Consider the following 27,859-nt stretch of genomic DNA (forward strand, 5'->3'; position numbering starts at 1 on the left):
GCTGCGCGCTCTTGAGATAGACTACCCCGGATAGGCTATGTCTCCTTTTCCAATTTCACAAATGTCTCCCTTGCTTCTGACAATAGAAGACGATACATTGGCACAGCGTTGGGAATCGTTTATTATTACATTTTGCTGCTGGAAATAAATAGGCTGCCTGTCTAGAGAGATGTGCATCGCTCCAAAGGAGACATCAAGTTTGACAACTGTAACCATCTAGGCTACGATGAAGCAGGGTGCACGAGGAGTTAGAGCATTTGGTTTGGCTGGAGACTTTATGTTACCGCTTTTATCAATGACATGACTATTTCACCACGCACAATGGAGGATAAATCCAACAAACTCATTTTGATTCCGATACTGGCCGTGGTCTTCTTGATGATAGGCTATCAGTACATTTGTCCAGCCGGCAGTAACTCTTGTCGCTTTCTAACTGGGGACAAGTTGAGTGGAATGTTCCGCCAATATCACTCGGGGGACGACATTTACGCGTACCAAGATGGGCTGGACGAGGAGGGTTCCTCAAAAATTCAGTCTAAATTCAATTTTACTGACCGAGACCTTGAGCGACACGTGGATTTCAACATCAAAGGAGATGACGTTATAGTGTTCCTCCACATCCAGAAAACCGGTGGGACTACTTTCGGACGACACCTTGTCCGAAACATTCACCTCGAACAGCCCTGTGATTGTATGCCCGGACAGAAGAAATGTACCTGTCACCGCCCGGGCAAAGCGGAGTCCTGGCTTTTCTCCAGGTTCTCTACTGGCTGGAGTTGTGGTCTCCATGCGGACTGGACCGAGCTCACTAACTGCGTGCCTGCAGTGATGAACAAGAAAAGCAAGAAGGATGCTCAGAGGAACGGGCGGTAAGGGGGTCTCAATTTGATTCTTGCTCCTGTACCTAATCAGTAGAGCCTAAACTGTTTGTGGCCAGGAGAAACAGTGCGAGGTGCAAGTGTACATTGACAGAATTCAATTCAGTGATCAGATAGGTTTGAAAGAATAATGTAGCCTATACTACATATCCATAACAGGAACGATACCATGCAACGGGTGGAAAACCCTGACTCTCAGGGGCTGCAGTGGGCAGGCTTTTGTTCCAACTCAGCATGAACACTGATTCAAATCGTTATGGTTTGTATGAAAATACTATGATTAGCCTCTCTTTTGAATAGAGCTAAAAGCTTGATTAAAAGCATAGAAGGCAAGGAGCTTGACTAAAGATGTGAAAACTGTCCCCCTTTGCACTCATGTTCCCGTTGAAAATGAATTTGCACTTTTCTGAAGGCTTTAACAGGCAATAGTTATCCTCACAGAGGGCTACTTAATGTACATGCCGCCTTTATACATGGCTATAAACACATTATAAACTGCATCTATGTCAGGGTTATTCCATTCTGGGGTAGAAAGGCTGAAACACTTCTAGTTAAAACATTTAAAAAAAAAACTTGTTCCCTTTTTACTTTTTGGGTTCTGCTTGACATTACAATCATTTAATCTTCTTGTATTTTGGTTGGTGCATTTGTCCTCTTGTTGGTCCTGATCCCATACTTCTTACTGTAGATTTAGGATGTACTGTAACCATGGGGATAATACAAGTAGAGTACTGTAGATCATCCCCATGGTTTTTATTGGTATCAAGAGTTCAAAGATAATCAATGATTATGAGGGTGTTATAAAAGACCATATAGACTGAGATAGTGAAACCTGAAACAGTAAATCTGGTACAATGGAAAGGTAAGTATTCCAGAAATATGATCTGCTTGTATAGGAAGAATAAGCATGGAAATGAAACGGATCAAACGGTCAGACCAGAACCACTGGTTTGTTAAAGTTCCAATGCAGTCATTTTAATCTCAATATCAACTCATTACTGGGTAGCAATTAATTACCTTCATTTGAGAAAACATATAAATGGTAAAATATCAACAAAAATAGCTTGTCAGCAAAGAGCAATTTCTCAACAAAGATATTTGCTAAGACTGTCTGGGCGTCATCTGATTGGGGAGGGGGAAACTGAAAACAAGCTGTTATTGGCAGAGAGGTTTGGAACTTTATTTCTTATTGGTCTAGGCAAGCCAGGCAAGCCAAAATTCCATCCCACCAAAACAGACTGAAATTTCAGGCGGCCTTTCAAACAGCTCTTACTATAAAGGGCACTAATCATCATTTTCACAATTTTACAGTATTATTCCAAACTCATAGTGGGGAAATATATAAAACACATGAAAAACATGTTTTAAACTGCACTGGGCCTTGACATTGTAAATTGAGAGGTTGTCACTCTGAGAGTCTCCGTGCCTATAGGCTAGTATGGAGCATCTATGTGGACAATTTGGTCTTTAGTGGAGCCAAAGCTGCCATCTGTCTATTGTTGCCCTCGGGTCAACTCACAGACACCCCATCATCTGGTCTCCCCTGGTCGAGGCTGTGTCAGGGCTGGTGCCAGAGCTCTGACAGCGTTGGCATTTCCAGGCAGTCCCCATGCAACTCCAGAGCATGGGACGCTTCAGTCAGGCTAACGCATGAAAGGTCACATCCATCCCAGCAGATCCTGTCACATCAGACTACTTTCATTGGAATGCCCACCGTGGGTGAATGTGGATGTATCTCCTGTTCCTAACCAACATGATCAGGATTAGGCTCTGTACTAATGCTAAAACCCCTCCCTCCCTCCCTTCCTCCCTTCTTGACTTCCGTCCTACTTTCCACATAATTTACCTTCACTTGACCAACCCCATCAGTGAGTCATGTGAGGTTACTGCCAATTACTAGTAAGAGCACCGTGCCACAGAGTCCAGCATGGTGTGCTCCTCACAGCAGCAACACACTGCTCCAACCTTAGAACCTGCCTCATTTGTCACTTCTGCTCTTGCACGGTCAGCTGCAATGGTAGGAAAGAGAGAAAGAGAGAGAGAGAGAGAGAGAGAGAGAGAGAAGGCAAACCTCACTGTCTCACCCAAGTAGAAAGATAACATAATTACCTGTTCTGGGGTCAATTCCATCTCAGAACAATCCAATTCGAATGGCATTGAATCACCGGCTATGAACTGGAAAACTGACCATTATCTTTGACAGTTTTCTTTTCTTCAATTCATTGAAAATGAAAGTCAAACCCTGAGGTTGACGGACACGGCTTTTACTCAGAGCCTGTGAACATCGGCTAATGTGTTTCTTCCACAAAGAGACACCACTACTAGAATAGACAAATATATTATTAACATTTTTCTTTGTTTTATAGGAGGAGAGATAAAACATCCTACCCAGGACCCACAGCAGTCTAGTAGTCTAATAATATGGGTTTTGTGCACAAAATCCAGTACACTGATGATTCAGCGTTGTCTTCCTCCTCCATGTTTCACTGGCACTGGGACCCAAAGCAGACCATGAGAAAATGAGAAAAAACCCATCTGGTGGCAAAGTTCTGACATTAATCTTGTCCTGCACTTAAGTCAATTTGTCATCCGTTAAATCCCTCAGCTCAAGATTCCCATCTGAAGAGAAGGCTGTTTTATGTAAGCTCCTCTCCCAGTTAGTTCAGAGGGTAGATCGAATTTCTAACTGTATTTACAGTGAATTTCACATGACTGTCACAACCCATTTCACACACACATATAACAAGGAAGTCACATCAGATAGGACGAAAATGAATAAGAACATGTCAATAAAATGAAATAAAACGGATAATATATGATCAGAAGGTGATTATCAGTGGAGGTGTAGCCCAGGTGTATTCATGTACAGCAGATGTCTCACACTCCGAGGTGTGTGTGTGTTCCAGACACTCTGTGTAGATCAACCACACGCACGCATGCACACAAGCACGCACACACACATGCACACAGAGCTCGGAGCATGCTCTTCACACATCATTAGACACAGCATCCCGGTTCTGACACTCATTTACCCCTTTCTTCTTCACAGAAGGCAGGAGAGAGAGAGGTATGATTTCCGACCTTAATTAGCCAAGTTGGTATAAGGTAATTCTGTCATTAGTGTGTTCCCTCTGTGTAGTTTCTATAGACCTGGAATTAACTGGACCAGGGCTTCCCAAACTCAGTCCTGGGGCCTCCCAGGGGTGTACGTTTGGGGTTTTGCTCTAGCACGACACAGCTGATTCAAATAGTCAAAGCTTGATGAAGAGGGTTATTTGAATCAGCTGTGTAGTGCTGGAGCAAAAACCAAAACCTGCACCCAGGACCGAGTTTGGGAAACCCTGAACTAGACCAAAGGTCCATTCAGTTATTATTTCCCATAGAAGTTGGTCAATTGATCATATGCCTTAATAAAATATTGTGTCAGCAACACCTTCTCCCAGCAATTGCCTGGGAAGTCTCTCAAAAAACCGAATGTGTCGTTGGTTTGGATCATATTCCAAAAATGTATCAGTCCCTAATCAGAACGTAACATGTTCCATTGTAACGTAATATCGTGTATTCTGCAGAGGCATTCAGAGGATAGTAGTAAAATCTCCACACTCCTTTACGGGAGATTAGAGATTACATTGTTTTATCATCTGAAGGCAGATTAAGGAGCAGATCCCGATTTATACACAAACTTGTCGCTCTTCACGTGCATGTATAGCACGTCACTAAAGTCCCGGATACAAGCCTCTTTCTACTTGTGCCTTTCCCCTCTCTTTTTCTGTCTTATCGAGAAGTGTTTTGAGTGCACAGGTTTCACGACAGAGAATCTGTGTGAGTGGTATTACAGTAACAGCTATGTGTGTGTGTGTGTATGTGTGTGTGTGTGTGTGTGTGTGTGTGTGTGTGAGGCGAATGCTGCGTGTAGCTCACCCAAGACAACCCAGAGGATTGGAAGTGACTTATTTAGAAGAAAACAACTGCTAAGATTAACATGTCAAGATCAATTCATGACTAATACCTCAAAGCTACTGTAAATACTAACACTCCAGGTTTGAGTATTAGAGTAGTAGCATGCCATTGGCTGAGTCAAAGAATTTCAAAATACTTTTGTTTGACTCTGAATTTCTCTAATACAAGGTCATTTGAAATAGAGACATAACTTGACTGTTTTCATGTCGCCATGCCAAGTTATTTTCTGAGAAACAATCAGGACATGCTCATGGGGCGGCAGGGTAGCCTAGTGGTTAAGAGCGTTGGACTAGTAACCGGAAGGTTGCAAGTTCAAACCCCCGAGCTGACAAGATACACATCTGTCGTTCTGCCCCTGAACAGGCAGTTAACCCACTGTTCCTAGGCTGTCATTGAAAATAAGAATTTGTTCTTAACTGACTTGCCTAGTTAAATAAAGGTAAAATATAATAATACAAATAAAATGAGTGACATGTGATTGCATCATTACCTGTTTGGCCATCTGTGTCTGCAGGCCATTGCTGTGGTTCCATGTATTACTGTATGTAGTTCCATAAGCAGTACATGGTCTTTCTGATAACTGTGTTAAAGATAAAGGTGACATGCTAACTACAATCCTGACAGGCTGCTGTGCTCCTGACTTGTATAGTTTATCTTTAGGAAATGTCCAAATCTTTGCAACAAAAGCAGGTTTCTGTCAATTGAGAAATATGCGCTGCTCTGTGCTGGGGGAAAGTGAAGGCTGAAATACATTGTGGTCCAAGTAATTCACTGGAGAGTCCATTATTCTTTGGTGTCCCCCCACCCCCCCACCCACCGTCCCTCTCCCCCGCCCTCTCAACCTCGCCCTCCTTCTCTCACTCCCCTCTCTCTTTCTCTTTCTCACTCTCTCTCTCTCTCTCTCTCTCTCTCTCTCTCTCTCTCAACCCAAGATCTACCCAGTAAATCTCTCATTTTATTCCACTGTCTCTACACCAGTATCCCTAGGGCTTTCCTGTAGCTCCCGAAATAGCATCCCAGATATGAGACCATCAGAGAACCACAGTTAGCCCCCCCCCCCCCCTCTCTTTTTGTCTACTCAATCTGAAATGGATCTGTGCCGTATCGAGTAACATTCCTTCTCTGCCTATTCTCCCGTGGTCTTGTAATGGACTGCACGTTGTACTGTGTGTGTGTGTGTTGGCACGTGGGCGTGTGTGGGTATGTGCCTGTGTGTGTGTGTGTGCACGTGCGAGCACTGTAGGAAGGTATTCTATTATCACCTCATGTAACAACTGGCAGAGAACTCCAGTAGAGGAAGTGATCTGTTCAGTCACATCAACTAATTGCTCAATTAATATGCACGACTATTTAATCCAACAGCATCAGCCAAACAAGTGGTGTTAAGTAATCACGGCATCTCTAAAGGAAAAAATGATTTCACACACAGCTGTTCATGCTTGGCTAGCGCGTAGCATCTTTCCCTGCTTTAAATGAGTGTTGCATCAGCATTCACTCTTCATCTGCGGAGAGAGACTATACACGCCGTCGAACAGGAGAGAGTGCAGAAGTGATCTGATTGGTCCCTAATACATGGTGACAGTCATATACATCCAGGAAGAGAAACAGTGGTTCTGTCCCAAATGTATCTCTAATCCCTATATAGAGCACCACTTTTGACCAGGGCCCATAGTGCTCTGGTTAAAACTAGTGACCTTTAGGGAATAGGATGACATTTGGGACTCACCCACTGAGAGAGATACAGTAACAGTCCCATGCTGCCCAGTGTGAGCTCTGACGTTACTTGATGCTCTGTATCAAACGTTCTCAGTGAGGACTTAGTGAGCTCAGTTGTCATAATTGGGGCTAGTTCCATTTTTTTTTTACCTGACCATGATGATCTCTGAGCGCTAGTCATTACAAGTTAATTACCCTAACAACACCTTAATATCCTGGAACTGGCTTGAGCAGCAATCAGTCATTTAACAAAATCAATCACACACTAGAGTGAATGGGTCTGTCCACTCCCACACTTGGCTGTACGGGCCGGGGACAGTGCTGAGAGTGTGAATGGACAAGAGGTCAGTCTGACCCTTTTTTGTCACTTCTCCCTCTCACCCTCTGTTTGTATTTTTCTGAGACCATGTGGTGCAGCGAGGGTTTATAATGCAGAGCTCCAGCTCTTTGTTTTGTCGTTGTCTCTCTCTCTCTCTCTCTCTCTCTCTCTCTCTCTCTCTCTCTCTCTCTCTCTCTCTCTCTCTCAGTGAGGATTCATTAAGTAGATCTCTAGACCAGACTGGGGAGGATATCACCCACAGTCTGGCTGTTGGCAGTAGTCACACAGCTCCACGTGGCTCTGGCTCAATGGACACACTGATGATCCAACTCCCATCTGATCGTTTCCCACACTAATATAACTCCCATAATGACATTCTAATATTCGGAAAGAAATGTTTAGGCGATGTGATTTGTTATGTTCAGTTCCCTGTTTTGACGATCTTTCAGGCCCCTACAGTAAGTATTGAATGAATCTGCCACTAAGTATAGTAACATTGCCAGTGGTTGGTTGGTTAATGGTTTATGGTGAATGTTTAATGTTTAATTGCCAGTTAGTGATCACAACGTGCTCTGATATGTCTGTATTTTGGGCTCCCGGGTGGCGCAGTGGTCTAAGGCACTGCATCTCAGTGCTAGAGACATCACAGCAGTCCCTGGTTCAAATCCAGGCTGCATCATATCTAGCCATGACTGGGAGTCCCTTAGGGAGGTGCACAATTGGCCCAGCGTTGGCTGGGGAAGGCTGTCATTGTAAATAAGCATTATTTTCTTAACTGATTTGCCTAGATAAATATATATATATATTTTTTTAATTGCATCTCTCACTATCTTTCTATTTCTTGTCTAGCACCTTTGGCCTGCTGCCTCTACCAATCACAACGTGCTTGATACAAACACAATACTGCACGGTTCAAGGACACAACCTCCATTCCCAGCAGGAAATTCCACCTCCTGCAGGGGGGCTGGGGAGCAGGAGGTCACAAACTCACACCCTCTGTGTCTCCTGCAGGGAAGCTAATTCACACACCAGAAAGGGGTGTCGGAGAGTGTTTGAGGGTGTTAAGTTTGGGAATAGGACAACCGATTGGGTTTTTGTAAAGATGAAAGAGTATGATAGAAAATGGTACGCCTCGTGTAGCCTATGTGGGTGAATGTTGCTTCAGTGTGGTGTTAGTGACACCTTTGAATTGGATTTGCACTGGTTGTGTGGTACACTCCCCAAGAATCATCAACACCCTAGCTTCAGTGTGAAGTAGAAACATCCACGACTTTCAAACCTCTTATCTACCAGTATCACACAATTATGGCGGACGTAAGGGTAGGGTAGGAACGCTAGTACACAAGTACCAGGTCAGACAACCGTGATTTATTGAAATGTCTGATGGACTTATTCACCTCATTGGATTGGAATCACAGACAGTAGTCTCAGTTTGGCCAAACTTCCTATGGGGGGGGGGACTTCGTGCACAGACTTAAAACAGTCAACACAGCAGAAGAGTAAGAAATGGTGCTGCAGTGGATAGCAGCCATTTTACAGGCCCCGGACCAATTCTGCTTTTTGAGTGTATTGTTACGCTGATCGTATCTTCTTTGTACAATAACGTGGTCGCCATAATTTACTATGAACAAAAACAGCTTCCGGACAGAACAGCGACCACTAACCTTGATTTGGATGACAATTTATACTTCAATGATTCGACAGCTCTGGACTTGCTGCTTACTCCAGACCAGGCGCTAATCCCGGGACTCGAAAAGAGGAAGCGTCAGCCCAGGAAAGGCAGAAGAGCCGTCATCCTGACAAGGTTATGCTGTGGAGCAAATAAACCGCCTCTACCCTCTGTTCTGTTGGCGAACATACAATCACTAGAGAACAAACTGAAGAACTGTAATATTCTATGTTTCTCCATAAAATATTACAGGCCTTTATGGTTGAGTGGCCAAGCGGAAGCCATTCCTCAGTAAAAGGCACAGAACAGCCTGCTTGGAGTTTGACAAAACCAGTAATGCGCTCAATACGGAAGTGGTTGGATGAAGCGGATGCTAAGCTATAGGACTGTTCCGCTAGCACAGACTGGAATATGTTCCGGGATTCATCTAATAACATTGAGGAGTTTATCACATTGGTTACTGGCTTCATTGATAAGTGTATCAAGAACATTGTCCCCACAGTGACTGTACGTACATATCCCAACCAGAACCCATGGATTACAAGCAACATCCACACTGAGCTAAAGGCTAGAGCTGCCACTTTCAAGGAGCAGGACTCTAATCTGGAAGCTTATAAGCAATTTGGCTACTATCTCCGACAAGTCATCAAATAAGCGAAGCGTCAATACAGGACTAAGATCGAATCCTACTATGCCGGCTCTGACGCTCGTTGGATGTGGCAGGTTTAGTTTAACTATCACAGATTAAAAAGGTAAACCAACTGCCCAGTGACGTGAGCATACCAGATGAGCTAAATGCCTTCTATGTTCGCTTTGAGGCAAGCAACACTGAACTAGTGTCATGCCCTGACCATAGAGAGCCTTTGTTTTTCTATTGTATAGTAGGTCAGGGCGTGACTGGGGGGTATTCTAGTTATTATTTTCTATGTGGGGTTCTAGTTTAGTTTTTCTATGTTGGTGTTTAGTATGATTCCCGATTTGAGGCAGCTGGCTATTGTTGTCTCTAATTGGGGATCAAATCAAATTTTATTTGTCACATACACATGGTTAGCAGATGTTAATGCGAGTGTAGCGAAATGCTTGTGCTTCTAGTTCCGACAATGCAGTAATAACCAACGAGTAATCAAACCTAGCAATTTCACAACAACTACCTTATACACACAAGTGTAAAGGGATAAAGAATATGTACATAAAAATATATGAATGAGTGATAGTACAGAACGGCATAGGCAAGATGCAGTAGATGGTATCGTGCACAGTATGAGATGAGTAATGTAGGGTATGTAAACATATAAAAGTGGCATTGTTTAAAGTGGCTAGTGATACATGTATTACATAAAGATGGCAAGATGCAGTAGATGGTATAGAGTACAGTATATACATATGAGATGAGTAATGTAGGGTATGTAAACATTATATTAAGTAGCATTGTTTAAAGTGGCTAGTGATACATTTTTTTAACATACATTTTTCCATTATTAAAGTGGCTGGAGTTGCTCTGGTACAGAGCAGCATACAGTAGATGGTATCGAGTACAGTATATACATATGAGATGAGTATGTAGACAAAGTAAACAAAGTGGCATAGTTAAAGTGGCTAGTGATACATGTATTACATAAGGATGCAGTCGATGATGTAGAGTACAGTATATACGTATGCATATGAGATGAATAATGTAGGGTAAGTAACATTATATAAGGTAGCATTGTTTAAAGTGGCTAGTGATATATTTACATCATTTCCCATCAATTCCCATTATTAAAGTGGCTGGAGTTGGGTCAGTGTCAATGACAGTGTGTTGGCAGCAGCCACTCAATGTTAGTGGTGGCTGTTTAACAGTCTGATGGCCTTGAGATAGAAGCTGTTTTTCAGTCTCTCGGTCCCTACTTTGATGCACCTGTACTGACCTCGCCTTCTGGATGATAGCGGGGTGAACAGGCAGTGGCTCGGGTGGTTGTTGTCCTTGATGATCTTTATGGCCTTCCTGTGACATTGGGTGGTGTAGGTGTCCTGGAGGGCAGGTAGTTTGCCCCCGGTGATGCGTTGTGCAGACCTCACTACCCTCTGGAGAGCCTTACGGTTGTGGGCGGAGCAGTTGCCGTACCAGGCGGTGATACAGCCTGACAGGATGCTCTCGATTGTGCATCTGTAAAAGTTTGTGAGTGCTATTGGTGACAAGCCAAATTTCTGGACCAGTTCAGTTTGTCTGTGATGTGTACGCCGAGGAACTTAAAACTTACTACCCTCTACTGTCCCGATCATATTTAAGTAGCATTTTTTTCCACCTGTGTTTTATGGGATATTGTTTTTAGTTAGTGCACGTAGCACCTCTGTAGTCACGGTTTGTTGGTTGTTTCCTTCTTTCTTTGTTGTTTTGTGCGTTTTTAAATAAATATTACGTGGAGACCATATCGCGCTGCAGTTTGGTCCTATAATTATTCCAGCGAATGTGACAGAATATCCCATCAAATCAGGACCAAGCAGCGTGCCCAAAGAGGGAAGGATTTCTGGACATGGGAAGAAGTAATGGGGAGATGCAAAATCCTTCCTTGGCGACAGACAGAAGGAGATTATGGAGGACAGCGACGACGAAAGGGTTCACGGCTACAGAACGCCTAAGGACAACCCCAATTTTATATTTGGGGGTGGGACACATGGAGCTGGCGGCTGAGCAGAGGGTAGAGCCAGAGACTGTCAGGGAGGCAATGACAAAGTTGGGAGAGAGTGAGATGAGAGAGACGTTGTACAAGTGTGTTCTGCTCAACATCCGACCAGAGGATCCAGTTAGCAGCCTGGTGCAACCTGTGCCAGTTCCATACTTCTGGCCTCAAGTGCACCTCTCCAGTCCGGTACGTCATGTGTCTCCTCCTCGCACTCTCTCTGAAGTGCATGTCCCCAGTCCGGTAATTCCTGTGCCTGCTCCTCGCACTCTCCCTGAAGTGCGTGTCCTCAGTCCGGTACGTCCTGTGTCTGCTCCTCGCACTCTCCCTCAAGTGCGCCTTCCCAGTCCAGTACGTCCTGTGCCTGCTCCCCGCACTCGCCCGCAGTGCGTGTCACCAGTCCGGTGCCACCTGTGCCGGCCCCACACATCAGGCCTCCAGTGCGCTTCCCCAGTCCAGAGCTTCCGGCGACGATTCACACTCCAGAGCTTCCGCCGACATTTCACAGTCCGGATCCTCCAACGACGGTCCACAGTCCGGAACCTCCAACGACGGTACACAGTCTGGAACCTCCAACGACGGTCCACGGTCCAGAACCTCCTGAGATGGTCAATGGTCCGGAACCTTCCTGCGACGGTCAACGGTCCGGAACCTTCCTGCGACGGTCAACGGTCCGGAACGTTCCTGCGACGGTCAACGGTCCGAAACTTCCAGCGCCATGGCCTGAGCCTTCCCCTGCGCCGATGCCCAGTCTATGCACGGTGTCCAGTCCAGCTCCAAGGCCAGAGTCTTCCTTGACACCGAGGTCCAGGCACAGGGTTCAGCCCGGGTCCATGGCTGGATCCACGGGATGAGCGGGTTCTTCGGCCCAAACCAGAGCCACCACCAAAGCTGGCAGATCCACGAGCTGAGCGGGTTCTTCGTCCATCACCAGAGCTGCCTCCGATGCTGGCGGATCCGCGGGATGAGCGGTTTCTTCGTCCCGCACCAGAGCCGCCACCGACACTAATTAACCTCCCTACCCTCCCCATTTGGTTTCAGGTTTTGCGGGCCGGAGTCCGCACCTTTGTGGGGGGGGGGGGGACTATCACGCCCTGACCATAGAGAGCCTTTGTTTTTCAATGGTATAGTAGGTCAGGGCGTGACTGGGGGTATTCTAGTTATTATTTTCTATGTGGGGTTCTAGTTTAGTTTTTCTATGTAGGTGTTTGGTATGATTCCCAATTAGAGACAGCTAGCTATTGTTGTCTCTAATTGGGGATCATATCATTTTTTCCACCTGTGTTTTATGGGATATTGTTTTGAGTTAGTGCACGTAGCACCTCTGTAGTCACGATTTGTTGTTTGTTTCGTTCTTTCGTTGTTGTTTTGTGCGTTTTCAAATAAATATTATGTGAAAACCATATCGTGCTGCAGTTTGGTCCGATAATTATTCCAGCGAACGTGACAACTAGTGTTGTCACGATACCAGCATTTTGACTTCAATACCAGATTTAGTATCACAATACTCAATACCATCACGACACTCAATACCAAAACAATTCCAAAACGATACCACAGCAAAAAACAAGGCATATTAGCCAATGCCACAGAATGGCACCTCATCCAGACAGATAAACTCATCTACTGCTCTGTTAAATTGTTGGGCATCTTTTGAGCGCATTTTTTTACATCAACATATTTCAGAGACAGTCATGTATACATTAATGAATCAATTAGAATGGTGAAAACCCTGGAAGAATTAGAAAACAGGAGCAAGAAACAGGCAGGAGCAGGGGAACAAGCACTGGTAGGTTTGACAAACAAAAGAAACTGGCAACAGACAAACAAAGAACACAGGTATAAATACACAGGGGATAATGGGGAAGATGGGCGACACCTGGAGGGAGAGACAAGCATAAAGTCAGGTGAAACAGATCAGGGTGTGACAGTACCCCCCTCTCTCTCTCTAGAGGCGCCACCTGGCGGAAACAGGAGACAAAGGGCTGTGAGACATGGGTTTAACTCTGGACACATGAAAGGTGAAAGGACACATGAAAGGTGGACACATGAAAGGTGGGATGTATGCGAAGGGTACAGGAGCCGGGGTCCGGTGGCAATCCGCTTGTCGTCGATACCTGGAGGTGGTCTTGAGAAGGGCCGACCAGGCTCTCCTCCAGGTACGACGATAGCGGCGGACAAACATCTGGGCAGAAGGTATGACGACCTCTTCTTCCTTTTCAGGGAAGAGCGGGCTGATACCCCAGGGAACTCTCAAAAGGTGATAGACCCATGGCAGAGCAGGGAAACGTGTTGTGGGCGTATTCGACCCACACAAGCTGCTGGCTCCAGGTGGTGGGGTTGGCGGAGACCAGGCAGCGCAGAGTAGTCTCTAGGTCTTGGTTGGCTCACATCAACTGGCCTTTGGACTGGGGGTGGAACCCGGAGGACAGGCTGGCCGACGACCCAATGAAGGTGCAGAATGCCTTCCAGATCCGGGACGAGAATTGAGGACCCAGGTCGGAGACCATGTCAATGTGCAGTCTATGGATCCGGACATGCTGACATGCTGCACCACGAGCTGGGCCGTCTCCTTGACAGAGGGTAGCTTGGGGAGAAGAATGAAGTATGCGGCTTTGGAAAACCGATCCACAAGGGTCAGGATGGCGCTGTTGCCATCAGACAGGGGGAGACCCATGACAAAGTCTAGGGAGAAGTGGAACCAGGGACGGTGAGGGACAGGCAGAGGTTGGAGGAGACCAGCCAGAGTTTGCCGAGGAGTCTTATTCAGTGCACAGACCATGCAAGCGGCGACAAATGCGGAGACGTCAGGAACCATGGTAGGCCACCAAAAGCATTGTTGCACAATAAGCCAGGGTCCGCTGGGAGCCCAGGTGGCAGGCAAGCCTGGAGGAGTGGGCCCACTCCAGGACCGTCGAGCGGACTGCATCAGGAACGAACATCCGGTTTGGCTGGGAACGCTGTGCCTCCCAAACCTGCTTCGCTATTCCCCAGCTGGGTGCTGTCGCCAGGCATGAGGTGGATAGGATGGTCTCAGGTTCTGGGGTACAGCCCCTCTGTAGTCAGCGCAGCCTGCCCCGGGACGTCTTCCTGGGGCCTCGGAAGTTGCCCCGGACCTCTCCTCCATTCCCGTGGAGTACCAGGACCTCCAGGAGGTGTTCAGTAAGGCCCGGGCCACTTCGCTGCCGCCGCACCAACCATTTGACTATGGGAATGATCTTTTCCCATGCACCACTCCGCCCCGGGGACGACTGTACTCTCTTTCGGTTCCGGAGACCAAGGCTATGGAGACCTACATTGAGGACTCCCTAGCAGCTTAAATTTAGAGAGGGAGATATAAAACTCCAGCTTCAGAGATTTTTGCAATTCGTTCCAGTTATTGGCAGCAGAGAACTGGAAGGAAAGGCGGCCAAAGTAAGTGTTGGCTTTGGGGATGACCAGTGCAGTATACCTGCTGGAGCGCGTGCTACGGGTGGGTGTTGCTATGGTGACTAGTGAGCTGAGATAAGGCAGGGTTTTACCTAGCAAAGACTTATAGATGACCTGGAGCCAGTGGGTTTGGCGACGGATATGTAGTGAAGGCCAGCCAATGAGAGCATACAGGTCGCAGTGGTGGGTAGTATATGGGGCTTTGGTGATAAAAAGGATGGCACTGTGATAGACTACATCCAGTTTGCTGAGTAGAATGTTGAGGGCTATTTTATTAATAACATCGCCAAAGTCAAGGTTCGGTAGGATAGTCAGTTTTATGAGGGTATGTTTAGCGGCATAAGTGAAGGAGGCTTTGTTGCGAAATAGGAAGCCGATTCTAGATTTAATTTTGGATTGGAGATGCTTAATGTGAGTCTGGAAGGAGAGTTTACAGTCTAACCAGACACCTAGGTATTTGTAGCTGTCCACATATTCTAGATCAGAACCGTCCAGAGTAGTGATGCTAGTTGGGCGGGAGGGTGAGGGCAGCAATCTGTTGAAGCGCATGCACTTAGTTTTACTTGCATTTAAAAGCAGTTGGAGGCCACGGAAGGAGTGTTGTATGTCTTTGAAGCTCGTTTGGAGGTTTGTTAACACAGTGTCTAAGGAAGGGCCAGATGTATACAGAATGGTGTCGTCTGCGTGGAGGTGGGTCAGAGAATCACCAGCAGCAAGGGCGACATCATTGATATATACAGAGAAAAGAGTCGGCCTGAGAATTGAACCCTATTGCACACCCATAGAGACTGCCAGAGGTCCGGACAACAGGCCCTCCGATTTGACACACTGAACTCTATCTGAGAAGTAGTTGGTGAACCAGGCGAGGTAGTCATTTGAGAAGCCAAGGCTATTGAGTCTGCCGATAAGAAAGTGGTGATTGACAGAGTTGATAGCCTTGGCCAGGTCGATGAAGACGGCTGCACAGTACTGTCTTTTATCGATGTCGGTTATGATATTGTTTAGGACATTGAGCGTGGCTGAGGTGCACCCATGACCAGCTCAGAAACCAGATTGGATAGTGGAGAAGGTGCGATGAGATTCGAAATGGTCAGTGATCTGTTTATTAATAAATTGGCTTTTTAGAATGTCAGGGCAGGATGGATATAGGTCTATAACAGTTTGGGTCTAGAGTGTCTCCCCCTTTGAAGAGGGGAATGACCGCGGCAGCTTTCCAATCTTTGGGAATCTCAGACGATACGAAAGAGATGTTGAATAGGCTAATAATAAGAGTCTCAACAATTTTGGCGGATAATTTTAGAGAGAGGGTTCAGATTGTCAGCTGTCTGGATTTGGGTGAAGGAGAAGCACGGGAGGGGGGGGGGGCAAGTTGCTGCAGGGAGTGCTGAGATGTTGGCCGGGGTAGGGGTAGCCAGGTGGAAAGCATGGCCAGCCGTGAAAAAATGCTTATTGAAATGATCGATTATCGTAGATTTATCGGTGGTGACAGTTTTTCCTATCCTCAGAGCAGTGGGCAACTGGGAGGAGGTGCTCTTATTCTCCATGCACTTTACAGTGTCACAAAACGTTTCGGAATCAGTGCTACAGGAAGCAAATTTCTGTTTGAAAAAGCTAGCCTTAGCTTTCCTAACTGACTGAGTATATTGGTTTCTGACTTCCCTGAAAAGTTGCATATCGTGGGGGCTATGTTATGCTAATGCAGAACGCCACAGGATGTTTTTGTGCTGGTCAAGGGCTGTCAAGTCTGGGGTGAATCAAGGGCTATATCTGTTCTTAGCTCTACAATTCTTGAATGGGTCATGCTTATTTAAGATGGACAGGAAGGCACTTTTGACGAGCAACCAGGCATCCTCTACTGACGGGATGAGGTCAATATCCTTCTAGGATACCTGAGCCAGGTCGATTAGAAAGGCCTGCTCGCTGAAGTGTTTTAGGGAGTGTTTGACAGTGATGAGGGGTGGTCGTTTGACCGCGGACCCATGACGCATGCAGGTAATGAGGCAGTGATCACTGAGAGCCTGCTTGAAGACAGCAGAGGTGTATTTAGAGGGCAAGTTGGTAAGGATGATATCTAAGAGGGTTCCCATGGTTACGGATTTAGGGTTGTACCTGGTAGGTTCCTTGATAATTTGTGTGAGATTGAGGGCATCTAGCTTAGATTGTAGGACGTCCGGGGTGATAAGCATGTCCCAGTTTGTGTCACCTATCAGTACGAACTCTGAAGATAGATGGGGGGCAATCCATTCACATATGGTGTCCAGGGCACAGCTGGGGGTTGAGGGGGGTCTATAACAAGTAGAGAGAGAGAGAGAAGTGTTCCTGGAAAGGTGGATTTTTAAAAGTAGAAGCTCGAATTGTTTGGGCACAGACCTGAATAGTATGAGAGAACTCTGCAGGCTATCTCTGCAGTAGATTGCAGCTCCGCCCCCTTTGGCAGTTCTATCTTGACGGAAAATGTTATAGTTAGGGATGGAATTTTCAGGATTTTTGGTTGCCTTCCTTTTTGGCGGAGTGTGCTAAAGCAGTGAATTAAACAAACTTAGGGAGGAGGCTTCTAATGTTAACATGCATGAAACCAATGCTTTTACAGTTACAGAAGTCAACAAATGAGAGCACCTGGGGAATGGGAGTAATGCTGGGGGCTGCAGGGCCTGGGTTAACCTCTACATCACCAGAGGAACAGAGGAGCAGGATAAGAGTACAGCTTAAGGCTAAAAGAACTGGTCGTCTAGTACGTTCGGAACAGAGAGTAAAAGGAGCAGGTTTCTGGGTGCGGAAGAATAGATTCAAGGCATAATGTACAGACAAGGGTATGGTAGGATGTGAGTACAGTGAGGTAAACCTAGGCATTGAGTGACGATGGGAGAGGTTTTGTTTCTAGAGGCACCATTTAAGCCAGGTGCGGTCACCGCATGTGTGGGGGGTGGAACATAAGGGCTAGCTAAGGCATATTGAGCAGGGCTGGAGGCTCTACAGTGAAATAGACTAAAATTACTAACCAAAACAGCAATAGACAAGGCATATTGACATTAGGGAGAGGCATGTGTAGCCGAGTGATCATAGGATCCAGTGAGTGAAGCCCAGGAATTATCTGATGAATTTCTTCGGCTAAGTCGGGAGATGGGCCTAGCTTGAGGCTAGCTCCAGGCTAACTGGTGCTTGCTTCGGGACAGAAACCCCCTGGGACGGTTACGTCAGTAGACCAGTCGAGATGGATCGGCGGGGCTCCGTGTCGGCAGCAAAGGATCCAGGCTAATTAGCAAAAGAGGTATTGAAGCCCGGGAATTATCTGAAGGATTTCTTCGGCTAGCCCAGAGATGGGCCTAGCTCCAGGCTAGTTCCAGGCTAACTGCATCACCGCTTGGTATGGCAACTGCTTGGCATCTGACCACAAAGCACTACAGAGGGAAGTGCATACTGGGCCGAGCTCCCTGCCATCCAGGACCTCTATACCAGGTGGTGCCAGAGAAAGGCCCTAAACATTGTCAAAGACTCCAGCCACCCAAGTCATAGACTGTTCTCTCTGCTACCGCACGTCAAGTGGTACCAGTGCATGAAGTCTGGAACCAGCAGGACCCTGAATAGCTTCTAACCCCAAGCCATAAGACCGTTAAATAGTTACCCAAATAGCTACCCGCACTATCTACATTGTCCCTTTTTGAACTCTTTTGACTCATTACATAAACTGCTGCTACTATCAACCCTGTTACCTAGTCACTTTACCCCTAACTATATGTACATATCTACCTCAATTTCCCCTGTGCATCAACATTGTGTATTTATTCCTCTTGTTGTTCTTTTTTATTGTTAAAAAAAAAAAATCTCTCCTTTGTTGGGAAGGGCCCGTAAGTAAGTATTTCACTGTCAGTCTACCTGTTGTTTATGAAGCATGTGACAAATAAAATTGTATTTGATTTGAGCCATTTTCCAGGAAGTGACTCAGTTCCACCTCATCAAGCCAGTGTGTGTCCTTAATAGTAATGAATGAGAATTGTCTTGGCTAATATTGATCCCATGTTCCACATTTCCTCTACGGCGTGAGATCCTTTAAAGCCTAAGCAAGCGAGGGGAAGGTGAGGGGAGGCAAGGGGGAGCCAGCAATAGCGTCAAGTTCGCCCCACACACTCCGGGAAATCAATGAGAGGCTGTCTGCACTGCAGATGAAGGAGACTTGGAGATCAGGCCATAAGAGGGGCATAGACATAGAAATAGAATTCTAGGTCTATGGGAATACAAGGTGTTTCAAATCCTATTGCTCCTGTTTTAAGTGTCCCGTCCATTCATTTAAGTTAGTCATTGAGTGCTTTGTCTGATATAGCAGCATACTGTTTTCTTAGAGTTTTATTATTTTTTATCATAAGAGTTTGTGTCCAAGTATCTTCCCGACTACCATGGGTCCGAGTACCCATAACACCCTCTGTTCCCCTCAGACATTTCCAAACCAGAGAACTATGTCTAAAAGGTCAGCAGACACTGTATAGCTTACTGAAGGCCAGTGGATACAACTCCAGCCGTGTTAAATGCCATAAGCCAACTTCGCCCATTTAGTTTAAAAAAAGAAAGTATTTGACCAATTATCTTTATTCAACCATCCATCAGACAGACACTGGGAGTCCTGGCAGGGCAGTATTGATGGCTTGTCCAGAGTGTTTCTATGCACTGTTGAAATGGTCCGTTATGAATGATTGAGTGGCACTCATCTTATTAGGGTGGATAGAGGCCTCTATTTCCTATAACAATTCACTACTTCTGTCAAAATAAGTGCACTACATGGAATAGGGTGCCATTTTAGACACAACCATTGCATTGACCATGCCAGAAGATGAGGAGGGGTGTTCTTCTGAATGAAAATGATTATGTAGTAGTGAATTACGTTGTTGCTCATTTACTTACTTTCCCTATATTGCTTGGTTTGCTCTTTTATCTCAATAAATATTTGTGACTTCGTGGTTATGAATATTAAGTTATTTCGGCTTCTTACAGTACATGTTCATATTCCTTGTTGTAACACAACTTGAATTGAAGTTACACAGGGATTTTGTGAGAGCAACACAGAGAGGAGCTGGGCTCATTTCAATCAATCAATCAATCAATCAATCAATCAATCAATCAATCAATCAAGTGTATTTACCGGCACCTCTCTGATTGAGCTCTGTGCGAATAGTAGTTTGTTTCTCAATGAAGTCATCAGACAGGATCAATCCTCCAGCCACGCTAATAGAATCCGAGCTGTCTCATTCCATTATGGAAACCCAGTAGAATTCACACATATTCATTAGAGGAGTAGCAACCCGCTACAGCTGTTGAAACAGTGGGAGGGAGTTGTAGTGTAGACGGTCATCTAAGGTCAGGGTTAAAGTACCGGTTTGAGGATGGTAAGCTAGATCTGTCCATCTACCTGCAGCATTTAACCTTTTACTGCAGTGGGCTGAACAAGGGTCCCACACAGAGTGTTTCTTGGTAGTCTTAAACAAATCTTCCTTGAAACTAAATTATACACACATGGTTATGGGCTTCGAAAATAGAAGACACATGTACCATGTCAGTTATAGAGTTGAAATGGATTACATTTTCAGTTTGCATCCCGATATTACACTTTATGTACATACAAAAATATAAAAACCATTTGACATAAACCCACCAGATTTTCTGTGATAAAAAAAATAATTTATATCAATTATGAAATGATGAAAAATATGATGGACCCTAAGCATTGTTTGAGTGTCATTTATAAGGGATCGTAATATATGTATAAGCACACAGAGTATATACGATTTGGCGTTAAATAGTTTGGAGTACAGTTTCACAGCTTGTTTTATTTAGATTTCATCCCATTTTATAGATGACTGGCACTAACACAGTAAAACAAGCCCTCAGGCTCTGGTCAGCTTCAAGTGACTGGAGTTCTTTCTGTGCTGTAGAAATGAAACTAGTATAATGAACAAAAAATATAAACGCAACATGCAACAATTTACAGTTCATATAAGGAAATCAGTCAATTGAAATAAATTCATTAGGCCCTAATCTGTGGATTTCACATGACCACCCACTGGGGAGCCAGGCCCAGCCAATCAGAAGGGCTTTGTTTTATCAGCTGTCCGGGGGGCTGGTCTCAGATGATCCCACAGGTGAAGAAGCTCCATCCTCCTAAGAAGCCGGATGTGGAGGTCCTGGGCTGGCGTGGTTACACATGGTCTGCGGTTGTGAAGCTGGTTGGATGTACTGCCAAATTCTCTAAAACGACATTGGAGGTGGCTTATGGTAGAGAAATTAACATTCAATTCTCTGACAACAGCTCTGGTGGACATTCCTGCAGTCAGCATGCCAATTGCACACTCCTGCAAAACTTGAGACATTTGTGGCATTGTGTTGTGTGACAAAACTGCACATTTTAGAGTGGCCTTTTATTGTCCCCAGCACAAGGTACACCTGTGTAATGATCATGCTGTTTAATCAGCTTATTGATATGCCACACCTGTCAGGTCGATGGATTATCTTGGCAAAAGAGAAATGCTTACTAACCGGGATGTAAACAAATTTGTGCACAAAATGTGAGAGAAATAAGCTTTTTGTGCGTATGGAAAATGTCTGAGATCTTTTATTTCAGCTCATGAAACATGGAACCAACACTTTACATGTTGCATTTATATTTTGGTTCAGTATATATGTAAATGCATGGAGTGTAGCCAGTCTGTAAGTCAACATCCATCCTGTTACAGAATATGATGTTGTCCCAGGTCAATTACATGCCAAACGTGTGCATGTTGAAACAATGTGCGTGTGCACTGTTGTTTTGCACAGTAAGATAAAGCTGAACACTCCATTGTTTGATGACGGACTCTATTAACTGTTGATTGATGCTCCGACCTTCCCAACCACTCTGTCCCTCGAACACACACACGCACACACACACACACACACACACACAGACGAGTAATCGGAGTGCTTTGACATTCGCCCATTCATGTCAATAGGTCACTATGGAAGAATAGGAGGATGGAGCTAGAATGTCTGGATTGTGTGGAGACGTATTGATGGGCCTGTCCTGTGGTTAGCGGCCCAGATGTAGGATCTTAATTGGGCCTCTAACCAGGTAGCCTGATGGTCAGAGCGCTGAGCCAGTAAACGGAAGGTTCCTAGATTGAATCCCCGAGCTGACAAGTTAAAACTCTGTCCCTGAACAAGGCAGTTAACCCACTGTTCCTAGGCCGTCATTGTAAATAAGAATTTGTTCTTAACTGACTTGCCTCGTTAAATAAATCATATTGTCACAGCAAAATAATCCTGCAGCAACAGGATTTGAACATTTAGTCAATAATGTCACTTGAAAAGTGGTTAGGCTATTAGCTGGTCAAAATGTAGTAACATGAAAAGTAATATACTCTTAATAGAACTGTGGGTTTTCAGTGAATTTATGCATATCATTCCTGCGGTGAAGGAAAATGCTCAGCAACAAAAGGGTGATCAAATAAAGGTCCTACATCTGTAGGTAATGGAGGTCTAAAATGCCCTCTTCCCTGAAACACTGTGTAGGCAGCAGCTGTGGGAGTGTGCCCATCTCTCTGTACAGCTGTGGGAGTGTGTGTCCATCTCTCTGTACAGCTCTGGGAGTGTGTGTCCATCTCTCTGTACAGCTCTGGGAGTGTGTGTCCATCTCTCTGTACAGCTCTGGGAGTGTGTGTCCATCTCTCTGTACAGCTGTGGGAGTGTGTGTCCATCTCTCTGTACAGCTCTGGGAGTGTGTGTCCATCTCTCTGTACAGCTGTGGGAGTGTGTGTCCATCTCTCTGTACAGCTCTGGGAGTGTGTGTCCATCTCTCTGTACAGCTCTGGGAGTGTGTGTCCATCTCTCTGTACAGCTGTGGGAGTGTGTCCATCTCTCTGTACAGCTCTGGGTGTGTGTGTCCGTCTCTCCCCACACTCTCAGTGTATCAAAGCTGCCAGTTTAATACATTTACAGCCTGTGCCGTGGTCGGATATCCATTACGGCTTGGAGCGTGTGTGTGCATGTGTGTGTGCATGTGTGTGAGCCTCTGTGTGTGCGTGTGCGCGCACGTTCGCACGTGTGTATCATGAGAGAAAACTTTGTTAGGATCTATTTCTGCTGACACATTAAAATCTCGGTCGATGGTAGTCTGCCACCTGACAAATAATCTCCTAATTACCTTTGAGGGTGATGTGTGTGTGTCCCCTGCACCAAAAGGTCAACAGTCAGATGGTTCTTTAAATGACAGTCACAGAGCCATTATTACCACTTCAGTGGTGCAGACTGACATTTCACTTTTCTCAATTACCCCTAAGAGGTTTGGTAGAAATCAATATTTGTTCATCAGAATAGAGACAACATCAGACATACTCTGACTACTCAACCCCATTGCTCACCGTTGAGAAAGTCCTGTTCAAGCAATTCAGTTTCTGATCAGGCAAAATGTTAAGCAAATCAAGTTTCCTTTCCGGCAAAATGTTAGCAATTCAGTGTTGACTATGGCATCTGTCTTATAAAGTGTCTGTTCCCATCTGATTCAGAATGTACAAGTGAATGCTTCGTGAAGCTCCGTCTCCTCTGACAGTCTACTCTTTTCCTACCCGCTCCTCATAAACCTCTAGCAGCTCGCCGTTAGGGATCTCAAAGTGGAAACAAGCAGCGCTCTATGTTTGACACAGTCTGACTCCGTGTAGCTGCAGCTTTCAATTCTCAAACTCCCGTCACTACCTGTCAAGGGGGGGTGCTACTATTTTTTTCCAGTGCCCAAAACGGTTCCCTTGCTTTATTTGACTATGTAGAAAACGAATGTAGAAAATAGTGCAATGCGAGTTGATCTGTGTTAGAAGAAGAACTTTGGATAAAGTAATCCCTCTCACCCCCCCTCCCCCTGAAAAGATTTAGATGCACTACTGTTCCACTGGAGGTCATAAGGTGAATGCACCAATTTGTAAGTCGCTCTGGATAAGAGCGTCTGCTAAATGACTTAAATGTTAAATGTAAGTGATTCTATATACATAGAAGGGGATCTCTCTGACTACACGCTCATCTTTAGCCTATATTCCCTTTTTTGATTTATGAGAAATCCTCTAGGGATTGGATGTTCGATAAATTGATCATCTTCCCGAAAAAGTACAGTAGAGCGCAATGAAATGTAGCTATTTGTTATGTAGTGAAAGGAAGGTACCAAGGCATGCATATTCAGGAACTAGGGAGGCCTGGCAATAAGATGAGAAATATCTCTTATTCCGTATTAAAAATGAGATAGCCCACTGTGCTCTCAGCTCATTAGGATCACTGTTTAGAGAGAGCGTTATCAGAGTTCTAGTGCTGGCTATTTTTAAATGTGATAAATATTTTCTTCACTCTTTTCATCGCCCCATTTCCACATTTTTTCTCTCTCACATGGTCAAATAATTATAGCTCATTGCCACCCTCTAGCTCATCAGTGAGTGTTAGATAGAGGGAGGGAAAGTGAAAGACGTGTGCCAGTCTCACTCTCTCTAACTCTCCCACTTCCCAGTTCTGTCATTACGGATTGGAGAGCACAGAGGAAAAAAGATAAGGACAGGAGACATGGAAAGGAAGCAAGTATTGAAACTAATGTCTCTTTCTGTCTTTGCTGCTGCAGGAACTTCTACTACATCACCATGCTAAGGGACCCTGTCTCCCGCTACCTGAGCGAGTGGAAGCACGTGCAGCGTGGCGCCACCTGGAAGACAGCCCTGCACATGTGTGACGGCCGCTCTCCCACCCAGGACGAACTGCCCGCCTGCTACAGTGGCGACGACTGGACCGGGGTCACGCTGACCAACTTCATGGACTGCCCTTCCAACCTGGCCAACAACCGGCAGGTCCGCATGCTGGCCGACCTCAGCCTGGTGGGCTGCTACAACGTCTCCACCTTCACCGCCGGCGCCGAACGGGAGCGCGGCCGCGTCCTACTAGCCAGTGCCAAGAACAACCTCCGCAACATGGCCTTCTACGGCCTGACCGAGTTCCAGCGCAAGACGCAGTACCTGTTTGAGCGGACGTTCGGCCTGCGCTTCATCCAGGCTTTCACGCAGATCAACAGCACGCGGGCGGCCAGCGTGGGGGTGGGGGAGGGGGCTCTGCGGCGGCGCATCGAGGGGCTCAACGCCCTGGACGTGGAGCTGTACGAGTACGCCAAGGAGCTGTTCCTCCGGAGGTACCAGTACAGCCGCCAGACACAGCATCAGGAGCAGAGGCTGAGGAGGAGGCAGGAGAGGCAGGAGGAGAGGCAGCGGCTACACCAGCACACAGCCCCCATCTCCAAAGCCAGGAGGGAGGAGGAGGAGAGGGAGATAGAGGGGGTGGAAGGGGAGGAGGTGGGAGGTGTAGCCACCACAGAGGACTACAGCAGCCAGGTGGTGAGATGGTGAGGCCGTAACACCCATGTAAGGACTAGTACTTCCTGTCAGTCTCTCTCTCTCTTTCTCTCTCTCTCTCTCTCTCTCTCTCTCTCTCTCTCGCTCTCTCTCTCGCTCTCTCTCGCTCTCTCTGCATTGGGCTGCCCAATGGTGTCTTAATCTTTCAGATGGATGTATTTATTATTTATTATTACTATATATTATGATGTGGTAAACTTTTGTTTCTCCTCTCATGCAGAGTTTATTGTGTGTGTTCATTTTCTAATGCTTGTCTGTTCTTCAAAGTTGCTGAGCAACTCTACGGTGTCAAATGGACATTCTACAAGATTTTATCAGAATCTCCATGGGACTGTATGTAAATAAAATGAGCGCCTCAGGATTCTTGAAAAGTAATGTGGTTCGCTTCGGGTTGCAAAGGGAGGGTGCAGTACTGTGCAAACGTTTTAGGCAGGTAAGCTAACACGGTGAGGTTGCTGAAGACAGTTTACTGTCAAAAGTCATACACCATGGCAAGACTGAGCCCAGCAACAAGACACAAGGTAGTTATACTGCATCAGCAAGGTCTCTCCCAGGCAGAAATATCAAGGCAGACAGGGGTTTCCAGATGTTTTTTGAAGAAGCACAAAGAAACGGACAATGTTGAGGACCGTAGATTCAGTGGTCGGCCAAGGAAACTTACTGCAGCAGATGAAAGACACATCATGCTTACTTCCCTTCACAATCAGAATTGGCAGAAAACAGAGGGACACTGGTACACCCATCTACTGTCCGTAGATGTATGCTCAGAAGTGCCCTTCCTGGAAGACTTGCGGCCAAAAAGCCATACCTCCAGGCCTCCCGGGTGCCACCAGAGACTGGGTTCGCGCCCAGGTTCTGTCGCAACCAGCCGCGACCGGGAGGTCCGTGGGGCGACGCACAATTGGCCTAGTGTCGTCCGGGATAAGGAGGGTTTGGCCGGTAGGGATGTCCTTGTCTCATCGCGCACCAGCGACTCCTGTGGCGGGCCGGGCGCAGTGCACGCTAACCAAGGTTGCCAGGTGCACAGTGTTTCCTCCGACACATTGGTGCGGCTGGCTTCCGGGTTGGATGCGCGCTGTGTTAAGAAGCAGTGCGGCTTGGTTGGGTTGTGTATCGGAGGACGCATGACTTTCGACCTTCGTCGAGCCCGTACGGGAGTTGACGAGATAAGATAGTAGCTATTAACAATTGGATACCACGAAATTGGGGAGAAAAAGGGGCTACATTTTTTAAATAAAAATAAAAGCCATATCTCCGACGTGGAAACAAGGCCAAGCGTCTCAACTATGCACGAAAACACAGGAACTGGGGTACAGAAAAATGGCAGCAGGTGCTCTGGACTGATGAGTCAAAATGTGAAATATTTGGCTGTAGCAGAAGGCAGTTTGTTCACCGAAGTGCTGAGAGCGGTTCACAAATGTGTGTCTGCAGGCAACAGTGAAACATGGTGGAGGTTTGGGGCTGCATTTCTGCAAATGGAGTTGGGGATTGGGTCAGAATTAATGGTCTCCTCAATGCTGAGAAGTACATGCAGATACTTATCTATCATGCAATACCATCAGGGAGGCATCTGATTGGCCCGAAATGTATTCTACAGCATGACAACGACCCCAAACATACTGTGAAAGTCATTAAGAACTATCTTCAACGTAAAGCAGAACAAGGAGTCATGGAAGTGATGGTATGGCCTCCACAGAGCCCTGATCTCAACATCATCGAGTCTGTCTGGGATTACATGAAGAGAGTAGCACCTGAGGCTGCCTAAATCCACAGAAGAACTGTGGTTAGTTCTCCAAGATGTTTGGGCCAACTACCTGCTGAGCTCCTTCAAACTGTGTGCAAATGTACCTAGAAGAATTGATGCTGTTTTGAAGGCAAAGGGTGGTCACACCAAATATGGATTTGATGTAGATTTTTCTTCTGTTCACTCACTTTGCATTTTTGTTAATTGATAAATATAATCTATTAACATGTCTATTTTTGAAAGCGTTCTTACTTTACAGAATTTTTCACACCTGCCTAAAACGTTTGCACAGTACTGTATAATACTGGAAACTTTCAAAGTTTACCAGTAAACTACCAGAATTTTGGTAGCTTTTTTTGTATTTTATCAGATGACATCTACAGGTCATTTGGGGTACTTCAGTTTATCACAGGTGTCTGTAATTATATATGGCCCTCTATGTGGCCTTATCACATGTAAAATGTATTAAATAATCACATAAGATTTTAAAATAAGAAATTGAATGAAAAACCTGTAAAATATTATCCAAATATAAACCATCAACTTAGTGAATACCATTGGTGTTTAATATGAGGGTTTCAGCATAAAACACCTTTATATTTTTTTACACACTTCTATGTCTTTGTTGTAACTGTTTTGGCGTCAAACTGGTAGCAGTTGTGAAAAAAGTCAATAGTTGGAAGAGTTGCAGAGTTAAATTAAAATAATGCCATTCTTGATTAGATGCTTTTTTTCATTAATTAGGCTATTTCCTCTTGAACGATATGGTCTATACACTAGAAAGTCATGGACAATATGGACACAGATATAAAAAATGTATACATATATGAATATATATTTTTTAAGTTATTTGAGTAAATGACCAAAGTTACCAAAGATGACATTTTAATTACCAAAATTACTGAAAATTCCAGTAACTTTGGTGAATTAGCGGTAGCTTTGCAACCTAGGACTTGCTCATGATATCTAAAGTAAGATACGATAGTAAATAACACAATAAAGGATTCATTAACCACCCTCCCATACTTTGGTTATTTAGGACAGGACTTGTATTAGTCGACCTTGTAAGTTTGCTTTCCAACTATGAGTTAGT

The 27,859-nt window shown here is 45.4% G+C and overlaps 1 protein-coding gene across 1 annotated transcript; it reads left to right on the forward strand.

The window, feature by feature from the left end:
* LOC115145054 (heparan-sulfate 6-O-sulfotransferase 3-B-like) lies at positions 1-27,859 on the forward strand. The gene is made up of 2 exons (XM_029686289.2): positions 1-869; positions 24,245-27,859. Exons 1-2 carry the CDS (start codon positions 301-303, stop codon positions 25,014-25,016), a joined length of 1,341 nt encoding a protein of 446 aa, XP_029542149.1. The 5' UTR covers positions 1-300; the 3' UTR covers positions 25,017-27,859.

This window comes from Oncorhynchus nerka, linkage group LG2, assembly GCF_034236695.1.
Source record: "Oncorhynchus nerka isolate Pitt River linkage group LG2, Oner_Uvic_2.0, whole genome shotgun sequence".
NCBI lineage: Eukaryota > Metazoa > Chordata > Actinopteri > Salmoniformes > Salmonidae > Oncorhynchus > Oncorhynchus nerka.